The 19,282-nt window shown below is 45.2% G+C and overlaps 1 protein-coding gene across 3 annotated transcripts in view; it reads right to left on the reverse strand.

The window, feature by feature from the left end:
• The window catches only part of GNAO1 (G protein subunit alpha o1), a 299,044-nt gene extending 297,406 nt beyond the window's left edge, over nt 1–1,638 (reverse strand). Inside the window, exons 1-2 of one of the 3 annotated variants that reach the window (XM_073307480.1) lie at nt 1,048–1,606; nt 771–813 (exon numbers count right to left, since the gene is read on the reverse strand). In XM_073307480.1, coding sequence (XP_073163581.1) covers nt 771–813; nt 1,048–1,165 — 161 coding nt within the window. In that variant the 5' untranslated portion in view covers nt 1,166–1,606. Of the gene's footprint in view, nt 1–770; nt 814–1,047 lie in introns of all 3 variants that reach the window. The other 2 variants (XM_073307481.1, XM_073307482.1) reach the window with 2 other exon arrangements.
• Between the last annotated feature and the right edge of the window lie 17,644 nt (nt 1,639–19,282).

Consider the following 19,282-nt stretch of genomic DNA (forward strand, 5'->3'; position numbering starts at 1 on the left):
GGGGGGGGGGGAAGGGAGGTTGGTTGTTTTTTTAAAAAATCCCCATTTAATTTTAATTGGTGATCAGGAGCCAAATTCATTTCTAATTAATTAAGAGGAAAGGCTGAAAGCTCGGGGGAAAGGGGCTTTGAGTGGCAGCAAGCCTTGTTTTAAATCCGCATTACAGGCAGATTTTTAAAAATAAACAAACAAATACATGCCAGAGAGCCAACCCAGCAGCCCGTGGCAGGAGATCAAACACCGAAGGGAGTGTGTACGTTGAGGGGAGAGAGCGCTGGGAGATAAAAAACTGACATTAATCTTCATTGACAGAGGTATGTTTAATGGTGATGCCCTGGTTACATCTGTGCCATTCACCTCATCTGGGAAACCCATCCTGCCCCCTTCACCCACCCACCCACCTCACACACACCTGGTGAGACAGCAGAGAGAAACCACACCACCTTCCATTCAGCACCAAACCCCTGAACAGCAGACACCTGATCGTCCATGGTGAGCAAAGGGCTGGATCCCCCTCCATCTTCTTTCCCAACCAGAAATCACTGCTACAGATGTGCCATACCAATGGGTCCACAAGCCACACACAAAAAAATAATAACAACAATAACGCTCAGATAAATATGGCGGTCAGGGGCATTCTTACAACTAAAGAACCGCCTTCTTGCAAACCCTCCCCCCCCTCCAAAAAAATCAACAGGGGAATGCCAACAATTTTTTTTTTTAAGGCAAAACGATCAACGCTTTTAGGGCACTAACCCCAAACCACTTACTTCATCTGCTTCACAATGGTGCTTTTCCCAGATTCTCCAGCCCCTGTTGGGACAGACACAGAAAGGAAAGAGCCGGTGAGTGTGAGCCTGGAAGGGGATCAAGGAGATTACACAGGAGGGAGAGCAGCGGGGTGAATGGAGGGGAGGCGGGGGGGGGGGGCATCTCGGTGAAATACCAGTTTCCCAGGGCACAATGTGCACGGACGGGGGAGAAGCCTGACCCCGGGAAGAGGGGCCGGGAGGCGGTGAGAGGGGGCCGGGGGGAGCGGCCGCTTACCTAGCAGGAGCAATTTCACGTCTTTGGCGGCGGTGATCCCATCCTCCTTGAGGTTTTTCTCGATCGCTTTGCTCCTCTCCAAGGCGGCTCGCTCCTCTGCGCTCAGGGTACATCCCATGATGGCCACACACACGCGAAAACCCCTCTCGGCGGGCGCCTCCCCCCTTCTCAGACACTCCGAGGGAAAGGGGGGGAAAAATCACCCCGCCCCAGGGGGGGAAAAAAAAATCTGGGCAACCAAATGCGTGTGTCTCCCCCCCCTCTCTGCTGCCCTCCCCTCCGCTACCTCTCCCTCTAGCAATCAATGCATCCAAGTGGGAGCCGGGCAGGGCTGGGGCTGCAGGCAGGCGCTGGCGGAGGAGGAGGAGGAGGAGGGTTCGGTGGGGGGGAGGGGACAGGGTGGGTCCTGCTCTTGCGGGAGGGTTGTTGGCGGAAGGCGGGCGGGGTGTGTGTGTGGGGTGGGGGGGGGTCTCTAATGGGCGGCGGCGGCGGCTGCGAGCGATCGCATCCTTCGGCGGCTCCGCGCGGAGAGAGAGAGAAGCAGGAGGGGCGCGAGCGCGAGCGCGGGCGCGAGGGCGGGCGAGTGCGCCAGGGGTCCGCACTCACGGGCTCGCCGGCCTCGGTGACGTCCGCAGCGCCCGCCCGGCGCATGCTCCCCGCGAGGCGCGGCGGCTCTGGGCGTCTGCGGGCGGGAGGAGGGAGCGCTCGCGCGCGCGCGCCCTGCCTTCCCCCCCTTCCCGCAGGTGCAGCTCGGAGCCGGCCCCAGCGGCGCGCGAGGCCAGGGTGGTGGGCGGCGGTTCTTAAAGGGGCCTCACCCCAGTGGCACCGGAGGAGGGGCGGGGGGGGGGTCCCTTAGGAGGGGATCTGTCTCTTGCCCGAGTGCTCTGCAGGGAGTCTGGGCTAGGAGCCTGTGCGGGGGACAACTCGCCATTGTCTCCATTCGACCCCCCCCCCCCCCCCAGCCCGGGAAAGCTCTCCCATTTCTTCTCCTCAGGGATGTATTTGGTCGCTAATCGGTCTTTTCTATTGCTAATTTTGATCATGTTGAGAGCAAAGGCTCCAGCCGGGGCTGCAGGAGACGTGGGTTATATTCCTACCTTTGTCACTTCCCATGTTGGCCTTGGACAGGTCACTTACTTTTTCTGTGCCTCAGTTTCCCCTCTAGAAAATGGAGAGATTGCTTCCTTTCTCCCACCCATTGTCTGCTTTGTAAACTCTTTGGGGCAGGGACTGTCTCTTACTCTGTGCACCTGCAGCGCCTAGCACCGTGGGTTCCCTGTCTTGGTTGGCGCCTGGAGGTGCTGCTGTCATATAAAGCATAATATAGGATTCTGTGAAATATATATGATTGCAGGGATGAAGCCTTTTAGGCCGAGGCACAATTGTTACTGGGGGGTGAATGAAGTGAGAAAAAGTTTCCCTGATCCCACCTCAGGTTTATACACCAATGTGTTAATTACGTTGGTTTTTTTTTTTTTTCTTCATGTGGGTGTGTGCAGTTTTTAGCTGGGGATTTTTGGGAGGGACGGGAATTGGAAGGGAGAGTAGTTCAACATTGCTTGACATCATTAGATTAATCACCCAAAAGGGACTCTGTCAGTGTTTGGGCACAACATTTAGATGTTTTGTTTTGTTTTGTAAAACCCTAAATATTAATGGAAATAGTTAATAATATTTAGAAATAATCAGTGCAAACAGTTTGGGGTTTTTTTAACCTGAAAATTAATCTCCACGTTGTTTGCCACCCAGGCCTTGTGCTATTGCACTGGAAACAAAAAATGAAATTGACTAGAAACTAAAGTAAAATTGATTAGTTTATTTCCATAATCCAGGATACAAAAAAATAATAATAAAAGACATTTATGGTGAAAAGTGAATTACATATTTAACACTCTCTCCATTTTAATAATCCAGTATATTAGTTATAACAGATGATTATTTTAATAGAGAATTTTTAACCCGACAGTCTCTTTAACATGTACAAAGATACACAAGAATGATATTATTTATTTATTTATTAGATTTTATTAGTTCCAGTCTTTGCATATAAACTGTCAAATCTTTTTGACCAATGTCATTTAATCTGAAAGATGTCGGTGCCTGACTTTAGATACCCTAGTTTCACAATTTTTATGTTAATATTTTGGATATGTTTGGTATCTGTACGATAAGCAGGATTAGTCTCCTCATGGGTCATCCCATGCAGGCTAATCAAAAGAACCCTCCTTTCTGGATTTTTTCTTCTAATTTGTATTATTATTTTCCACCCGCAAAACTGACAGTTGTCTTGGAATTCCAACCAGCTGCATTCTGTATTTCCTGACTAAATTTATCAGTTAGATTCTAAATGAAAATTATGAAACAGAAAAGAACAGAAAGTGTTAGTAGGGTAAATAATGGCATTGTTTAAAACTCTTCCATGGAATTGCAGACAGGTGATATTTATATTCCATTTTAACCCATGAAGTTGATGGCTGTTATGATGTCTGAGCATTAATGATATCTAGAGCTATAACATTGATGAATGCAAGCATAGAAGGTGAGTAAGGATAGGTAGAGATAAAATGCACCACACAGGCCAATGAACAAAATGGAGGGCTATTGACAAAGGATGTAAGAAGGAACAAAAGAACGTGTTATAAATAGATCAGACACAAGAAGATGGCAAAGGAGGTCTGCTACCTAACAATGAGGGAAAGCAAATAACAGATGTGAAAGGGAAAGCATGAATGCTTACCAGCTACTTTTATTCAGCCTAACTTACCATGCTTGAAACACTGAATTTTTGATTATCTGCCATGTACAATGGCTATTCCTCTGGCTCCTCCACCTTTTCCTTGCCCACACCCCTTCCCGCTATGGGAATCTGATCTCCATCACAGCAACCATGGAATAAAGAGAGGAACATCTCTGGTAGGAGGAACATCTCCACAGAGCTTCCTTTCCGACCCTCCCCCTTCAGAACAGGGTTGTCCATCTCTCCTTCTGACATACTAGGTGGAGGGGAAGAATATGGCTGATAGTTAATGAGGGAAGGGAGAGGTTTTAAGGCAGAATCAGGAAGAGAAAGATTAAAGAACACCAAATAATGTGAGCAAATTCAGATGAGTAGGACCCAACAAAATTCACTGTAGAGTCTTAAAGTAACTATCAGAAGTAATGTTTGAACTTAATTATTTCTTAGAACCCATGGATAACAGATAAGGTCTCAGAGAACTGGAAGGGGTAAATATGTTCAATTATTTGTGCAATTGGGAAAACTCATAGACTTGCAGAATTACAGACCAGTGAGCCAAATTCTTCTTCCAGTTGCACACCAGTGTTACTCCAGTGAGGGATGTGAATGTGATAAGAATTTAATGTCAATATCTGCTCAGAGCTTGGAAAACTGACCAACCTGAGGATTAAAACTACCAGCCCGAGGTCAGTATGAAAAATGATGAAACCTGAAAACTGTTTGGTTTTGTTTTGGAAAAAAAATTGAAAATTTAGATGAAAACGAAAAAAAAAATCACTAACATTTTCCATAGAGAAAAAAACCCATTCTCCGACCACCCCTACAATAAAGCTTTTTGTCTATAGACTTAAGAAGACAGCACTTTTGCCAATTCACATTTGGAAGGTTATCTTCCTGAAGGTAAAGGCTGCACACATTTTTAATGAAAAATTAAATTCTCCAACATGGATGCATGAGGCTCTCCACCTCAGCACCGACAGTTTCCTACTCACCTTAGATGAGTGGATTTTTCAATCCCTATGCTAGAACAATTAATAAAGCAATCAATTTGTACACAGCTGAAGGATAATAAAGTGGTAAATAGTAGACACTGTGGATTCATCTGAAACCTATCATGCCAAACTAACTTAATTTCTCTCTGTGAAAGGATAACAAGCTTAGCTGATTTCAGAAATGCAGTGGAGAGTTAGCATTTCAGTTTCAGTCTGATATTTGATACAATTCCACCTAGCATTATTGTGGGGAAATGAGTGAAAGGCAGACTGGATGGAATTACTATAAAACTAATGAATAATTGGCTAGCTAGAATAATAAACATGCTGAAGTCTTCACTCAGAGCTACACTGTGACTTTGGGCTCACACCCTAGCAAGCAGTAGTTCCTGAGTAGCACCAAAGGTATTGTTTCCCTTCCAATTTGCCTCTTGTTCTGGAAGAAGAGTAAGCTATTTTCCCACTTTCATGGGGCAGCTTACTCCCTGTGAATCTGACTGGTGAGTTGATGGGACGGGGGCATTACTAAAACTCTTCCACTTTTCCTCTCCACCAGCTCTCTGCCCACTTTCTCATGGAGGGGGAGTAGTGGGTGAGTAGCCCTTGCTTTCTCCTTCATGCTTGGAGTTACAATCTGATCAGAGTAAGCAGGAATGCAAAGGGGGGGCATGCTCTCTCTTACTTCTCTGTGTAGCCAGGTAAGGGCGGGTGAGATGATCAAAGCCTCAGTTTTCACTCAGTCCTGATGAAAGGCAAACTCCAGTGGGATGTGGCCCGTGAAGCAGTTAGTAATTCCTCTAGGTTTTTGAGCAACATTTTCAAAAGTTACATCAGTGCCTAAAAGTCAGCCCCTCAGAGGTACTTAGTCACCTAACTCTTGCTGAAATTGAGGGGATTGAGGAGCCTAAATACCTTGCGAGGATCTGGGCCTGAGAAAATAGGGCACTTAAAAATGCTACCCTTCCCCTCTGTGTCTGGAAAGTGCCTAGGATCTTTTGGATGCCGCCACAATCTAAGTAATAAATAATAACATTATTGGGAGGAGGCATCGGTTATGTCCTAGGTTCAGTATTATTTGATATTATTATTAATTCAATGTTTCATGAACAAATTGGTGCCTGGAGTGGAGAGCGTGCCAGTTAAACATAAATCAGAGCAGGCAGAGATAGGAGAGGCCCTTTTAGTTCATCTAGTCTATCTTACTCCTATGGCAAGATGGTTCCTTTACTATGGTGTAGAGGTTTTTTTTCCAGTTTAGGTTTAAATGTCTCTAGTAATGGAACGTCCACCAATTTCACTGGGAGATGGTTACACATGCGAGCAGACCACACCATTAGGAAATGTCTCTGGCTATTCCACCTAATCTTTCAGTTCCACCCAGTTAAACCTAGTTATATTGTGGAAGACAGGATTAAAACACAGCTTGATCTCACTAAATTGGAGAAATGGACTGACATCAATACAATGAGAGACGATAAAGGCTAAGTGGTTGACAGAGGAAGGAATAATGAAATGCTCAAATATTTGGGCCAAATCACAAAGATTCTTACTCACTCTCTGCATGCATTGCCTGAGTGAGAGAGAAATCCAAAGGGAGTAAGAATCCATCAGGGTTCAGCCCATTCCATTGCAAAGTACCAACTACCAAGCCATGTACAAGCAGAGAGGGTCAGGGGTGGGGGGAGTTGAGTTGACTATGACTCAAGAAGGAGATTTTATCATAAGAAACACAAATGCCATATTGTTTGCCTGTAGAACAAGCATGGTCAAGGGACTAGATGGGGCCAGAATCTGATCATGTTTAGAAAATATGGTAAAATTTTCCTCTTTGCTAAAGCTTTTCTACCCTCACCAGAATGACGCTGACTACTGCTCTCTTCTCCCTTCAACCCCCTTAAAAAACAATCCTACCCCCAAGCTTTCTATAACTTCAAAGGGGAGCAAAGCCAGAAACTCCATGAAACCCACTATGGACTTTGCTATTGTCAATCACGTTTATAAGAAGGCTATTCATGTATTAGGGCAGAGGGGGGCAAACTACGGCCTGCAGGCCACATCCGGCCCGCAGGACCCTTCCGTCTGGCCCCCAAGCTCCTGCCAGGGAACGGGGTCAGGACAGGCTTGCAGAGGAGCCAGCCCAACTAACCCCGGCAGCATGGTAAGTGGGGTGGAGGTTGGCCCCTGGCCACTCCCTTCTGCTCCCCTCCCTCCCTGCCTCCCTCCCTCCCAGTCACAGTTCCCCCAGCACCCGGGCAGGGTGGCTGCAGCTCTGGCTGGGCGGCACGACTATAGCGCCACCAGACCTGGTGCTCCAGAGCGCGGTCAGGGGGAGTTCGGGGTGGGGGGAGGCGAGGAGCGGGGGGAAGTTGCAGGGGGGTGGTCAAGGGGCCTAGGTCCTGTTGCTGGGGACAGGGGCAGGGCAAGCCAGGGCCCCCCTCCACCTCCAGCATGCTTGGCCCCTGTCCCCAGCAGCCAAGCCCAGACAGGGAGCAAGCCCTGCCCGACTGCCAGGGAAAGCAGCCAAACGAGCAGGGGAAACACACAGGGAAAGGACTGAGGCCCCCTTTCCACAACCCCACAGGTAATGTGGGGCAGGGAGAACAGGGAGGGTTGAATAGGGGGCGAGGGGGGCAGTCAGGGGGTGGGGAGCAGGGAAGATTGGATAGGGGATGGGCGTCCCGGGGGGATGGTCGGGGGGAGAGAGCAGGGGTGTTTGGATAGGATGCAGGAGTCCCAGGGGGCAATCAGGGGTGGGGAGCGGGGGGGGGGGGGTTGCATGGGGAGGAGTTCTGAGGGGCTGGAATGGGGGCAGGGGCCAGGCCACGCCTCACTGTTTTGGGAGGCATAGCCTCCCCCAGCCTTCCCTACCCGGCCCTCCATACAATTTCTGTACCCCTTGTGGCCCTAGGGCCAAAAAGTTTGCCCACCCCTGTACTAGGGTGATGGGACACAGTACAAAACCCAAAGAGAGAGAGATTTCACTGTGCTCCATACTGAATCTCCACTGAAATTCTACATTCAGTTTTGCACACCACGTGGAGAACAAAAATGTATAGAGCTCTTAGAGCGTGTTCAGAGGAGAGGAACACCAGTGAATTAGGAAAGCTGAAAAGAGCGGCCTGGGTCCTCTGTGAAGAAAACACTGAAGGAAGACTGGGTGACTGTCCACAAACACATCAAGGTGATGATTGGACTGAACCATTACTCCATGCTATGGGCTACACCAGCATGTTCACTGGAAGGCCCATCAGCCTCTGCAGAATTTAAGCTTTCCTGGAAAAGAAAAAAAAGTTTCTGACTCTTCTAATTGTGAAAACACCTCCCAAATAAGATCCAGTGCATTGCCTGGGTGAGTCCACAATTAGCCCCAAATAATGAAGTCTGGGGCATTACTCCAGATTTATAGCAATATAAGTGAGAAGAGAATTTGAGCGATTATTTCTAAGGAGGCATGCACTACTGCTATTCTCTTCAATGACTATTCACTCTGATTCCTAATGATTCTTTAAATGTCAACATCATTATTATTTATATAGTATCAGCTGGTGCGAGGCAGATAAAAAGACAAGGTCTTTGCCCAAAGAAGCTCACAATCTAAATAGTTAACTATTTTACTGCTGATCATTTTAGCAGAAACACTCAGGCGTGCTGTAAAAGAGAAATGCCTACAATCGAGTCTGGGATTTGAGGTGAAGTTTAATAGAATTGCACCATTTCCTACTCTTCCGACCCAATCAGATTCCTGCATAATGTGATGCTACAAAGAGGACAAAAGCTAAATACTCTTTTTGGTCAACAAGGCCAGAACATTTGATACCACCGTGAGTGTAGCTGCTGTGAGAACTCGAATAGAATAGAATTAGAGGTGGCAAAGAAACTTAAATTCTATCAAAGTTCTGTATTAGAAAATACTAAACTCCAACAATGGTTCCGCACTTGAGCAAGCTGCCATGGAAAGTTGTGGAAACAATGCAGATAAAGATGGTCTAGGATAGTTATCCTGATTCCAAGTCATCAACAGTGGTGATGTAGGGGTAATTAAATAAATCCTGCTCCAATTCAGACGGATAGACAAAAAGATCCACTTGTGATTCCTGTGTGTACATAAAGCTATCATTGTCCAGGTGTGATTAAAGTACATTTAAAGTACTACAAATACATTTTGAAACATTTTTATTTAAAAGATATTGAGCATGCAGTTGATGGCACACAGGCAGCAGTCTGTTCATAATGCTATCATGAAATGCAGGATCAGGGCCTACCTTTTAAAATGCTCTGTTACAACACAAGAGAGGCCTGGTTGGTACACAGATCTTAGGACACAAGCCCTACTCACATGAGTTGTCTTTACTTATGTGAGTGGTGCTATTGAAGGAAACTAATGTGTGTACTATAAAAACCACTAATGTGTACAACTTTTCAGCACATAAAGCTTCACTGCTAAGGCAAATATTCCATAATGGATTAAACATAATTTGTATCATTTTTTCACACTTAACCGCTCTCCATATGTCATCTAGAACCATTCATTTGTGCTCCTGTATTAGCATTATGTAATACAATATTTAAAATAAGCATTTATGATATCAGCCTTAGTAATATTGTATGGTAATAATGCTAGCTTTCTTTATTGCAACTGTTCGGGTGATATTTTATCCCACACCATAGACTCATCTGGTCCGGACTTTTTACTCAGATGCAAATGGAAGAATACAAACTACACTGAAGATGTGCTGACAGAGAGGATCCGGGGGTTCTCACTGAATACTAGTCAAGAATGGGATAGTACTGCAAGAAAGGCAAATGCCAAATTGCTTGCATTTGTTGGAGTATCAGCTGTAAAACAAGTGAGGTTAAAAGATTAGGCAGAGACAGTCTGACCATGTTTAGAAAAAACTGTAAAAAACATACTTGTATGTGTCAGGGCTACTCATCTGAGTAAGGTTTGTAGGATCTCATGCCCTTAAGGTTAAACTTTGGCCCCACTGAAGTCTATGGCAAAACTCCCTTGACTTCAGTGGGGTCAGGATTGCATCCTCAGGGTGGGATTCACAAAGGTATTTAGGTACCTAACTTCCAATCTCACGCCCAGTGCCTGTGTTTGACTAATTACAAGGAAAGATCTGCATTAGCAACTCGAGATGAAATAAAAATACATATTCAGCAAGAAGAGCATGGACCAGGCGTCCGCAGTGGGCCAGGTGATTCAGGACATATTTGGATGCTTTCCTGAAAGACCCAAAGATGGGGGAGAGGATCCCATGCTGTGTCTCTCCCCTCGATTGAAAGTGCCCCCTTCTGTGGCTGTGGATGCATTTAAATTAATTCCGATCTGCATTGATATGGTGGTATGGCAGCTGTAGTCAAACCACCAAACTGATGCCACCACAAACTTCCCGGGGATTGATGTCAGGATACATAGTTGCCTTAGTTTCTCCTACACTCGGGGCTCACAGTGGCTTTTGACAACTTGCTCGGATCCTGACATGCTGCATCAATGAGAGTTGCCCAGATAAGCCATTTAATTCTGTCTCTTTAAATTCTCCCCGCAGTTTCTTTTGAATATGATATTTTTTGCTTCCTCTCCTTAGCTATGGGCAGTGTTGTTGTGAACTGTTAAACAGCTGGCTCGTTCCAATCCCAGAAGCGGCTGCATTGCAGTAGTTGGCGACATGATCCATGTGTTTATGCATAGTTTGGAAAGTGCTTAAGGATCCTTTGGGGGTGAACAGCTCTCCCTAAATGTAAGCTATATTAATAGCCTCTTTTATATTGGAATGGTCATCTCTTTGGGGAAAGTTATCCTTGTTTGCTGGTGCTTACTTACATTGGTAAGTGTGTAAGAATAAATCAGATATTATTCCTGCTTTGGGGGCTTTTCACTCTCTCTCTCCCACGTAGTTTGGAGGGCAATGGAAGTTTCTATGGGTAAAAACCATTATAACACAAGTTTTGGTGAATCACCGTTATGGCTTGACCTTGCACCATTGACATCAATGTTTTGCCGTGGATGTCGAAATGCAGCAGGATCTGGGCCATGCATGCATAGTTTCAAATAGATGGAGTGAAGCTATTGGGAACAAAATCATGCTGGGTGTAATTTCATTGCTTTAAATAGGCTTACACCAGGAATTAATTTAAATTTATCCTATTGTATTTTCTGTAAGGCAAAGACTAAGAAAGGACTTAGCAGCCATTTGTTATGCTGGATAATAATCTCTGATTGTGGTAGATTTGGAGATTAGCGTGAAAGCTATAGATCCTCTATATCCTAGGTACAATCCTGACCTGCTGGTTTTCTGGATTTATGCCCTCCTTGATGCATGGGTCATGATCCCGAGTCTGTTCCTGCCTGTGGTCATAGCAAAGGCAAGAAGAGACATGATTCATTTGTGGCTGCTCTGCTCTCGGGGTATTGTACGTCAAACTCTGTGAGTCTCGCCGGTTTCTCTTTCTCTGAGCCAAAGATCTCAAAGTACAAGTGAAGTTAATTTAAATATTAACAAACAAATGAGGTTAAAAAAATAGTGGGGTGGTCTGATTCCTCCTAGAATTGCTATCCAACCAAGCAAAAGCTACACTTGTTCAGTGAAGGAGCAGGAACTGGACCCTGTGATTTATGTGGCCAAACACAGCTACAGGGATAAACATAGCCTGATCTACCGTCAGACAACTGCAGCAAACTGCTCCCAATCCATCCACAGAGGGGGAAAAAAATCTGGGTCGAATAAATTGAAATAATGAATAAATTTAAGGGAATTGTGATCTGCTCACAGATGTTTCGTGAGCAGGAAAAGAGGCCACGCTGCTGAGTAAATTATTTGCTGTGAGTCTGTTGTTCAGCTCACCTGCTGGTTCTTCTGATGTAAATGGCGGCCCAAAATAACATAGACAGGAGCACCTTAGTCAGCCCAGAAGAGCCAACATTTTTGCACTAGTTTAGGGCTAGATTGTACCTTTAGACTGGGATATGAGCAAGGGGTGGGGTGTAAACTGCATCACCCAAGGAATAACGCTTGGGGGAGGGGGCTTGTACCTCCCCCGCCAGGCACAATTCCCTTCCTGCCTCCCGTTTGGGGAGGGAGGTATGGTCAACTGCAGCTGAGCTAAACCAGCAGCAGATATGCCACTTACGCTAGCTCAGCTATGCTGGTCAGCACATTGGGTGGGGTGGGATGGGAGCAAAGCCAAAGCTCCACCCATTCTCTGTCCCTTCTTGCTCACTGTGGAGTTCCTTTACATCCAGATCAAGATCATGGAAAGCAGATTTAGCGTCCTGGCAAAGCTGGGCCCAGCCCGTTTTTGGGATGTGGGAGGCAAAGGTGACATGAAGCCAGTTTTGCCAATCCATGGTCCTGGGGGCCAGCATTAGACAGAGCATCCTTTGGGCTGCTCTGTCTTATACCAGCTGCCTAAGGAACGAAGGAGCTGTAATGGCAGCTGGCGATGAGGTGGCTGTAGGAGCTCTCCTGGCTATATCCCTCTAGTGTGGCCGGTAAGTGTCTAGGAGCTGCGGCCCTGACCCCACGCAACCAGGGAGTCCTCTACAATGAAACCAGCAGAAAGCAGACTTAAAGGGCAGTGAATCTGCCCCCCAAAATCTACATTACTCTGGCCTATCTCTATCATAGGCCAGACTGAAACACCAACCCCAAACTTTGGGGAAGTTCAGGCTCAAAGCCAAATCTGGAGCTGCATTCGGTGACGCGGGTGTATCTCTTAGACAGATGTGTTTGTTAAGAGAATGAGGCACGCTCTGCCCGGAGAAAGGAAGATGGTGGGAGATACAAGATTATCACCTTCTCTACCAAGACATGAAGGCACATATTCATACTAGTCAGCCAGGAGGGATGGAAGCAACGAATCATCCAACCGAGCTGCAGCCAGGAAATTTCAGGTTAAATATTTGAAAAACTATCTAACCATGAGAACAATTTAGCAGTGAAAGTCATTGCCAGGGGTGTCATGGAATTGCCATAAATGAAGGTTTTCAAGTTACATTTGAGACGCGAAGATTCAGAGACTTTAAATCCAGAAGAGACCATAAATTCATCTAGTCTGAGCTCCTGTGTAACCCAGACCATAGAATTTCATCCAGTTACTTCTGTATCGAGCCCAAAGGCAGCCAGTGTGCGCTGAGGTAAAGGGTCTGCCACTTCTCTTGGTAGTTTGTTCCAGTGGTTAATCACTCTGGGATTATCCTAGGCTCACTATGTCTATCCAGCAACAGTGGTTTATGAGTGGTGTAATCCTGATTCTTTGCATAGGAGCACATGGAAATAGACTAGCTGAGTCTATCCATCCATCCATCACACTGGACATTTGTGCTCATCGGACTGGTATTTGAACACCTACAAGCACTTCCTCAAGCCCAAGAGATGTGATGTTGTGGTGGCGTCATAGCTGCACCCATGAACTCCCAACATTACAACACAATGTTTCTGAGGCTGATGGCTCACTTCGAAGCCTAACGGCTCCTTTTATACATGTCATTAAATTTTGCAAACGAAAGAACACAAATTAATGGTTCTACATTAAACACAGGGAAAGGTTTAGTGTGGGGAAATGGTAGCAATTATTTGTAATTTGTTATACAATATTTGCTGTTATAATGAGGCTCTACGTGTTATAAAGTTGTATAAGGGCCCAATTCTTCCAACGGTCCTCTAATGAGGAAAGTCTCATATAAGTAACTTTACTCACATGCAGACTGAGGTTAAGAGTTCATATTTTTATCACATATAAGCCCAGATCCTGCAACTCCTTTCTGTGTAGGCAGACCTCTGTACCCCATATGAAGGCTAACTGAAGTCAGTGGCTATATTGGTCTACCTGTGAGCAGTGAGATGAGGAATAGGGGACTAAGGGAGGTTTCAGAAGAATGCAGCATGATCTACTGTTTAGCATACTGGACTGGGGAGTCCAGGGACCTGGATTCTACCCTTGGCTCTACCACTGATTTGAAGTGATGCCTCTGTTTCCCCTCTCACCCTTTGTCTGTCTTGTGTATTTACAATATAAGCAATTCAGGGCCAGGACTGTCTCTCAGTAGGGGTTCGGACAGTGCCTAGCACAGTGGGGCCCCAATGCCAGCTGACTCCTCCAAGCACTGTTGTAGTATAAATCATTTTTCCTAATTTCCTTGTCAGTACTACAGAAAACTGTGTGCAAGTCTCCAGATTTTCTTCTTCTAGGAGAACACAGATTGATTTGCCGAAGGTCTAACTAATGGAAATACATTGAAGGGAACCAGTGAGGCATGTCACTGAACAAAACTCTAAAGACTGTGGCCGGGACTTTCAAATGGGCACCCAAATCCATTGAAATTCAATGGGAGCTGGGTCCCCAGCTCCCTTTCATAATCCCAGCTTGTATTATTAGGTATTGATGCATTTTTTTCGCACCAAATTACTGGTGTGTATAATGACATGTATAGACATCAGAAGATGCTCAACAGAGTAGATCAATGGGAGAAAAAAATCCCATTACAATCATATCTCCAATATATAAAAGCTTTGCATAAAGAATCACATTAGAATGTCTGTGTAAAGGCAATGGGAAAGGATGCAAATATATCAACTTGCCACAGGTACCGGATTCCCCATCGTTACCACTGTTTCCTTGAAAGAGCTGCATTCACTATGAATAACGACATGGTGTAGCTCCTGTTCTCGCTAGATCTCAGAGCACCCCTGAAACCTTGCTGTGCCAGAGTGCTGGGAATCAACAACTGAATCAGCACTCTGGCCACTGTTTAACCCATTCGGCCCTTGGGGAGTTCCTGATTAAGAAGAAGGGTTCCTGATTACCAGAGCAGATTGGGGCCGGGAAGCTAATGAGCTAATTGTCAACTGGGTAACCATGAATTCAGAGGGAAGAGTGCCACCTATGGAATTAGCAAATATTTATGGAGCGTAGCCTGTACACTGAAACAGACTGAGTTAGCTTTGGCTAACACAAGTTCCTCAGCTCTGTTGTAAAATCTAACCCCCATGCCCCCCTTAGGGGATGTTCTCAGTGCTGTGAAAAGAAGGGGAGATCCTGGCAGATTCCATTGGACCTCTAGTGTCATGGGGATGGAGAGAAGAAAAGGGTGCCTGGCAGCAATGCAAAAGCAAAGAGCCTTTTTGGATGGTCCTTGACTTTTTGATTTCCAGTGTTGGGGAGCGGAACCCCCTCTGCCACTTTCAGCCTCACCCACCAAAAGAATCAGGAGAAAAATCCTTGATTGGAAACTCCTGAGTTTTCCAGCCTCATTCACAGGAAGAACGAATATTGGGGAGCCACCACTCAATCCTTTCATACTGAGTACCTGTTGCAATGGGCTGTTCTGGGCTGGGGAGAGGTTGCTCTGACATCGGAGTATCGGAAACAGCTAGACAGCAGGAATTGCTAGGAAATCTGCTGTACATGAGCTCAGAGCTGGGATTCGTATGCTGTCTAACACGTTATTAAAATCTCCATCCATCTGATGTCACAATTGCAATGCAAGATTCTTGTTGTTCAAGCTTTGCTTCTGCAGTTTGCTATAGAACACATTGTGGTCACCTTGGATTGCTAGTTAATCCCTTTGTGTCTCTGTTTCTCTTTGAGTCCTGTTCTACTCCCTGCCTTCGGCATAATGCTTGCAGGAGCTCTCACTGGGTTTCTGCACCTCTCCTTTGCACAGGCTGTGGCTTAATGCCACAGATGAGACAACTGGAAGCAATGGAAGCCTTTTAAATACAGCATGAAATGAAAAAACAAAACAAAAGAACACATAAGAGAACACATACACAATGTGAATACGCACCAGTCTTAGATGGTTGGTGTTTTAGGCAGGATATTAGCTAATTTATTTCTTCACTAATAACAATTTTTTAAACATTACCAAAAAAAAAAATGGAGCTGAACCAGAAGACTGGGGGGAATGTGAATGCGCTACTGATCTTCAAAGAAGAAGAGAAGAATGTTCTTTGCAATTATTGCCCAGTAAAAGTCTGTTTTCAATCCCTAGTAATGTAGGAGAATAAACATTCTGAGAGTAAAAGAATCTGTAAATTCCGAGAGGATAATGGACCAGTGAACAATTAGATGCAAGAATTTTTGAAGATTAAAGGACAAATTAAGTCAGACAAACGTTACCACTTTATTACAAAATTAATGGGGTAAAGAGCACACAGTAGATCTAACATATCTTAATTTTAGAAAAGCTTTTGAATCAGTGTCTCCTGAAATCTTATTTGGAAAAATAAGTTTGAAATCACAGGGATATGAATATTTTCATATAAACTGAAATGGATCATAAGCAAAGAGCAATGATAAACAGTAATGGGTGAAATGGAGGTGAGGGGTCTGGAAGGCTGCCTCACTTATAAGTGGCACCTTGTCTTATTTACGAACACGGAAGAGAGGCTAAACAGCATGCGGTTTGTGGAGGTTGCTAAACTTAGAGTGGTTGCAGACACCACAAGGATGAGAACTAATAGAAAGGGACCTAGATGGATTACTAATATGGTCAAGAATTAACAATGTAAGATCTGTGCTGCGCACATGAAGGTGAATACATCTGGAGAAAACTAATCTGTAGCACAAATATTGAATAGGAGAGAGACCCTATGACCCTAAGAACCCCTTTACGCCAACCAGCAAAGGGCACAGTCAACACGCTGTTGTCAGACTGTTTAGCCAAACGGTGTCTTGTAAAGCATCATGTAAAAACTGGTGAGATTCTGGTCATGAATATCACTGTGTGATGTCGCTATGGGTTGTGTATAAAGAGTTATGCATGTGTGCTGGAAAGATGTTCTCAGAACGTGTTGCAGAGGCAGTTGATACACAAGTCTGCCCTAGACAAAGGAATGTGGATTTACCTGTCTGCATGGATCAAGCTAACAGGCAGATGAGAAAACAGCGTGGCTTGATTCCAGACAAAGGACAGTGAAAATATCTTTGCATCTAAGGTAAACAAAGTGATCGAGCCAGTCGAGAAAGCAAATTGACCATAGGATGAAGAAGAGACTTGGCACCTGCACTCCAAAGAACAAGAAGCAGGGGAGAGGAACTTTGTCTGGATTTGCTTTTCAGCGGTTTTCTGGACTATGAAAGGAAGAAAAGAGACTCAGTTATCCATCATGTTAGGGACAAATATGCAGTCTATTTGGCATGGCAGTCGGAGCACAGTTATTTAGGGCAGGGACTGTCACTCTGTGTTTGTACAGTGAAATGGAGCCCTGATCTCTGGCTGGGACTCTAGGATCTAATGCAGGTAATAACACCAGCCATTTAAAACTAGACTGGACAAAGTGCTTGTAAACTGGCTGTGAGGACCAATCCTGCATTGACAGAGGCATGGACTAGATGGCCTGGTAGCTCTTTTCCTTCGCTGGCTTAAAAAAAAAATCTGTGAAAGAGGTATGTTTTCATGAGAGCTTTGTATTTGCATCTCAGCTTCTCAAACGCTCCATACCCTCTGTGCAGCGAGGGGTGTTACCCGGGAGGCTCCCTCTTTTCCTTTCTATGCCCTGAGTCTATTGGCTTCTTCTTTGGCTCTGGCCCTTTCCCTCTATTTACTTCACTTCCACATCCCTTCTGTGCTTCTTCATATGGACATTTCCTCTCTGTTTCCTCTCTCTCCTGCCCTCACTACACTTTCTTCCGTTTTTAACGTCTCTCCCAGTTCAAAGTGCCCTTCCCAGCTCGTCATTTCTAACTGCTACTTCAAACTGCCTGCTTCATGCCATCTTTTTGAACTGCCTGCTTCAAATGCCTCCTGCCTTTTAACAATCATAAGGACAGAAAACCCAATCCTGAGGCCGAGTTCTACCCTGGTGATGGTAACTTCCTTTAGTGTCAGACTAGAGTAAAAATCTCCAGCACAGGTTATTGCTTCATCTATTATTATTCTGTCAGTGTCCTATTTGCCATGTTAAGCTGAAAGTTTTCCTATGTAATGATAATGACTTATCTACAGCAATCTTTTATTGTGAAATGCTTTACAAATTGTATATTTACATGGGTGACTTTGCCGACTACTGATATGTAGCCACCTCTGAGATAATGCAGCCACTGCAGAGCAGGGCCCAGCCACACTACCCAGCACGAGGGCAGAGAGCGAAGAAGATTACCCTTAAAGTCAGAAATTCCAGTGGGAACTTTGGCTTGTACTTTGTCTAGGACACAAAGCCTGAGAGCCTTCTGCTTATAAAATGTGTCCTTAATGATCCCCATTGGACACGGCTTCAGTCTGAGCTCTCTCCGGAAAGACAGCACTGCCTGGAGTACAGTGGCTCCTAATTTTAGGCTGGAGCAGTGGTTCAGTAGTTATACAGAGGGAAGAGGGCCACCTGCTGAAGCAACATAGATCATAGATTTCAGAGTAGCAGCCGTGTTAGTCTGTATTCGCAAAAAGAAAAGGAATACTTATGGCACCTTAGAGACTAACCAATTTATTTGAGCATAAGCTTTCGTGAGCTACAGCTCACTTCATCGGATCATAGAATCACAGATCATTGGAGTTGGAAGAAACCTCAGGAGTCATCTACCCCAACCCCCTGATCAAAGCAGGACCAATCCCCAACTAAATCATCCCAGGCAGGGCTTTGTCAAGCCTGACCTTAAAAACCTCTAAGGATGGAGGTTCCACCACCTCCTTAGGTAATGCATTCCAGCGTTTCACCACCCTCCTAGTGAAAAATTTTTTCCTAATATCCAACTTAGACCTCCCCAGCTGCAACTTGAGACCATTACTCCTTGTTCTGTCATCAGCTACCACTGAGAACATTCTAGATCCATCCTCTTTGGAACCCCCTTTCAGGTAGTTGAAAGCAGCTATCAAATCCCCCCTCATTCTTCTCTTCTGCAGACTAAACAATCCCAGTTCCCTCAGCCTCTCCTCATAAGTCATGTGCTCCAGCCCCCCTGCACCTTGGATTTCCTTAGACGTCTTCCATCAAGGTTGGTGAGATCATGAAATACAGATCTTTCTGAAATATTGGGCTGGGTTCTTGTGATGCCTGCAAGTTCCGGTAAAAATCGTGCTACATGACCGTATTGCTGATAATAACAGTTTGGGTTTCTTTCCAAGGCAGGACACGTACCCCTCACCTTCCTCTATCTTATTTCCTGAGACGGGGTCTTCCCATCTGGGAAGAACCATGGCCTTCAGGGGCTGTCTATGGCTGTGCCCAGAAACACCCACTCCCCCAGCCAGCACGGGAACTCCGTTACAATGTTTAGCTTCCAGACCGCAGAAGCCTCATACAGCTGCATGGGCCAATATCTTCCAAAATATTTGTACACATCCTCCATGTTTAAGATGGATCTATCATTTTTATTTAATCAGTCCCTTAATCTGGGGCTGGGGGGAAAGAAGAGAAAACCTACAGGTCTGAAAGTTTTGAATAGCAAAGTGCAGAAGCAAGGATTTCAATGAATTCTTTTGTTGATTTTGAAACCTGTTCTGCTTTATGCTTTTAATTTGTTCAGTGTAATTTGTCACAAGCAGTTTTCTGCTGCTGGAAAACGT

The sequence above is a fragment of the Lepidochelys kempii genome, chromosome 12 (genome assembly GCF_965140265.1).
Source record: "Lepidochelys kempii isolate rLepKem1 chromosome 12, rLepKem1.hap2, whole genome shotgun sequence".
Classification (NCBI taxonomy): domain Eukaryota; kingdom Metazoa; phylum Chordata; order Testudines; family Cheloniidae; genus Lepidochelys; species Lepidochelys kempii.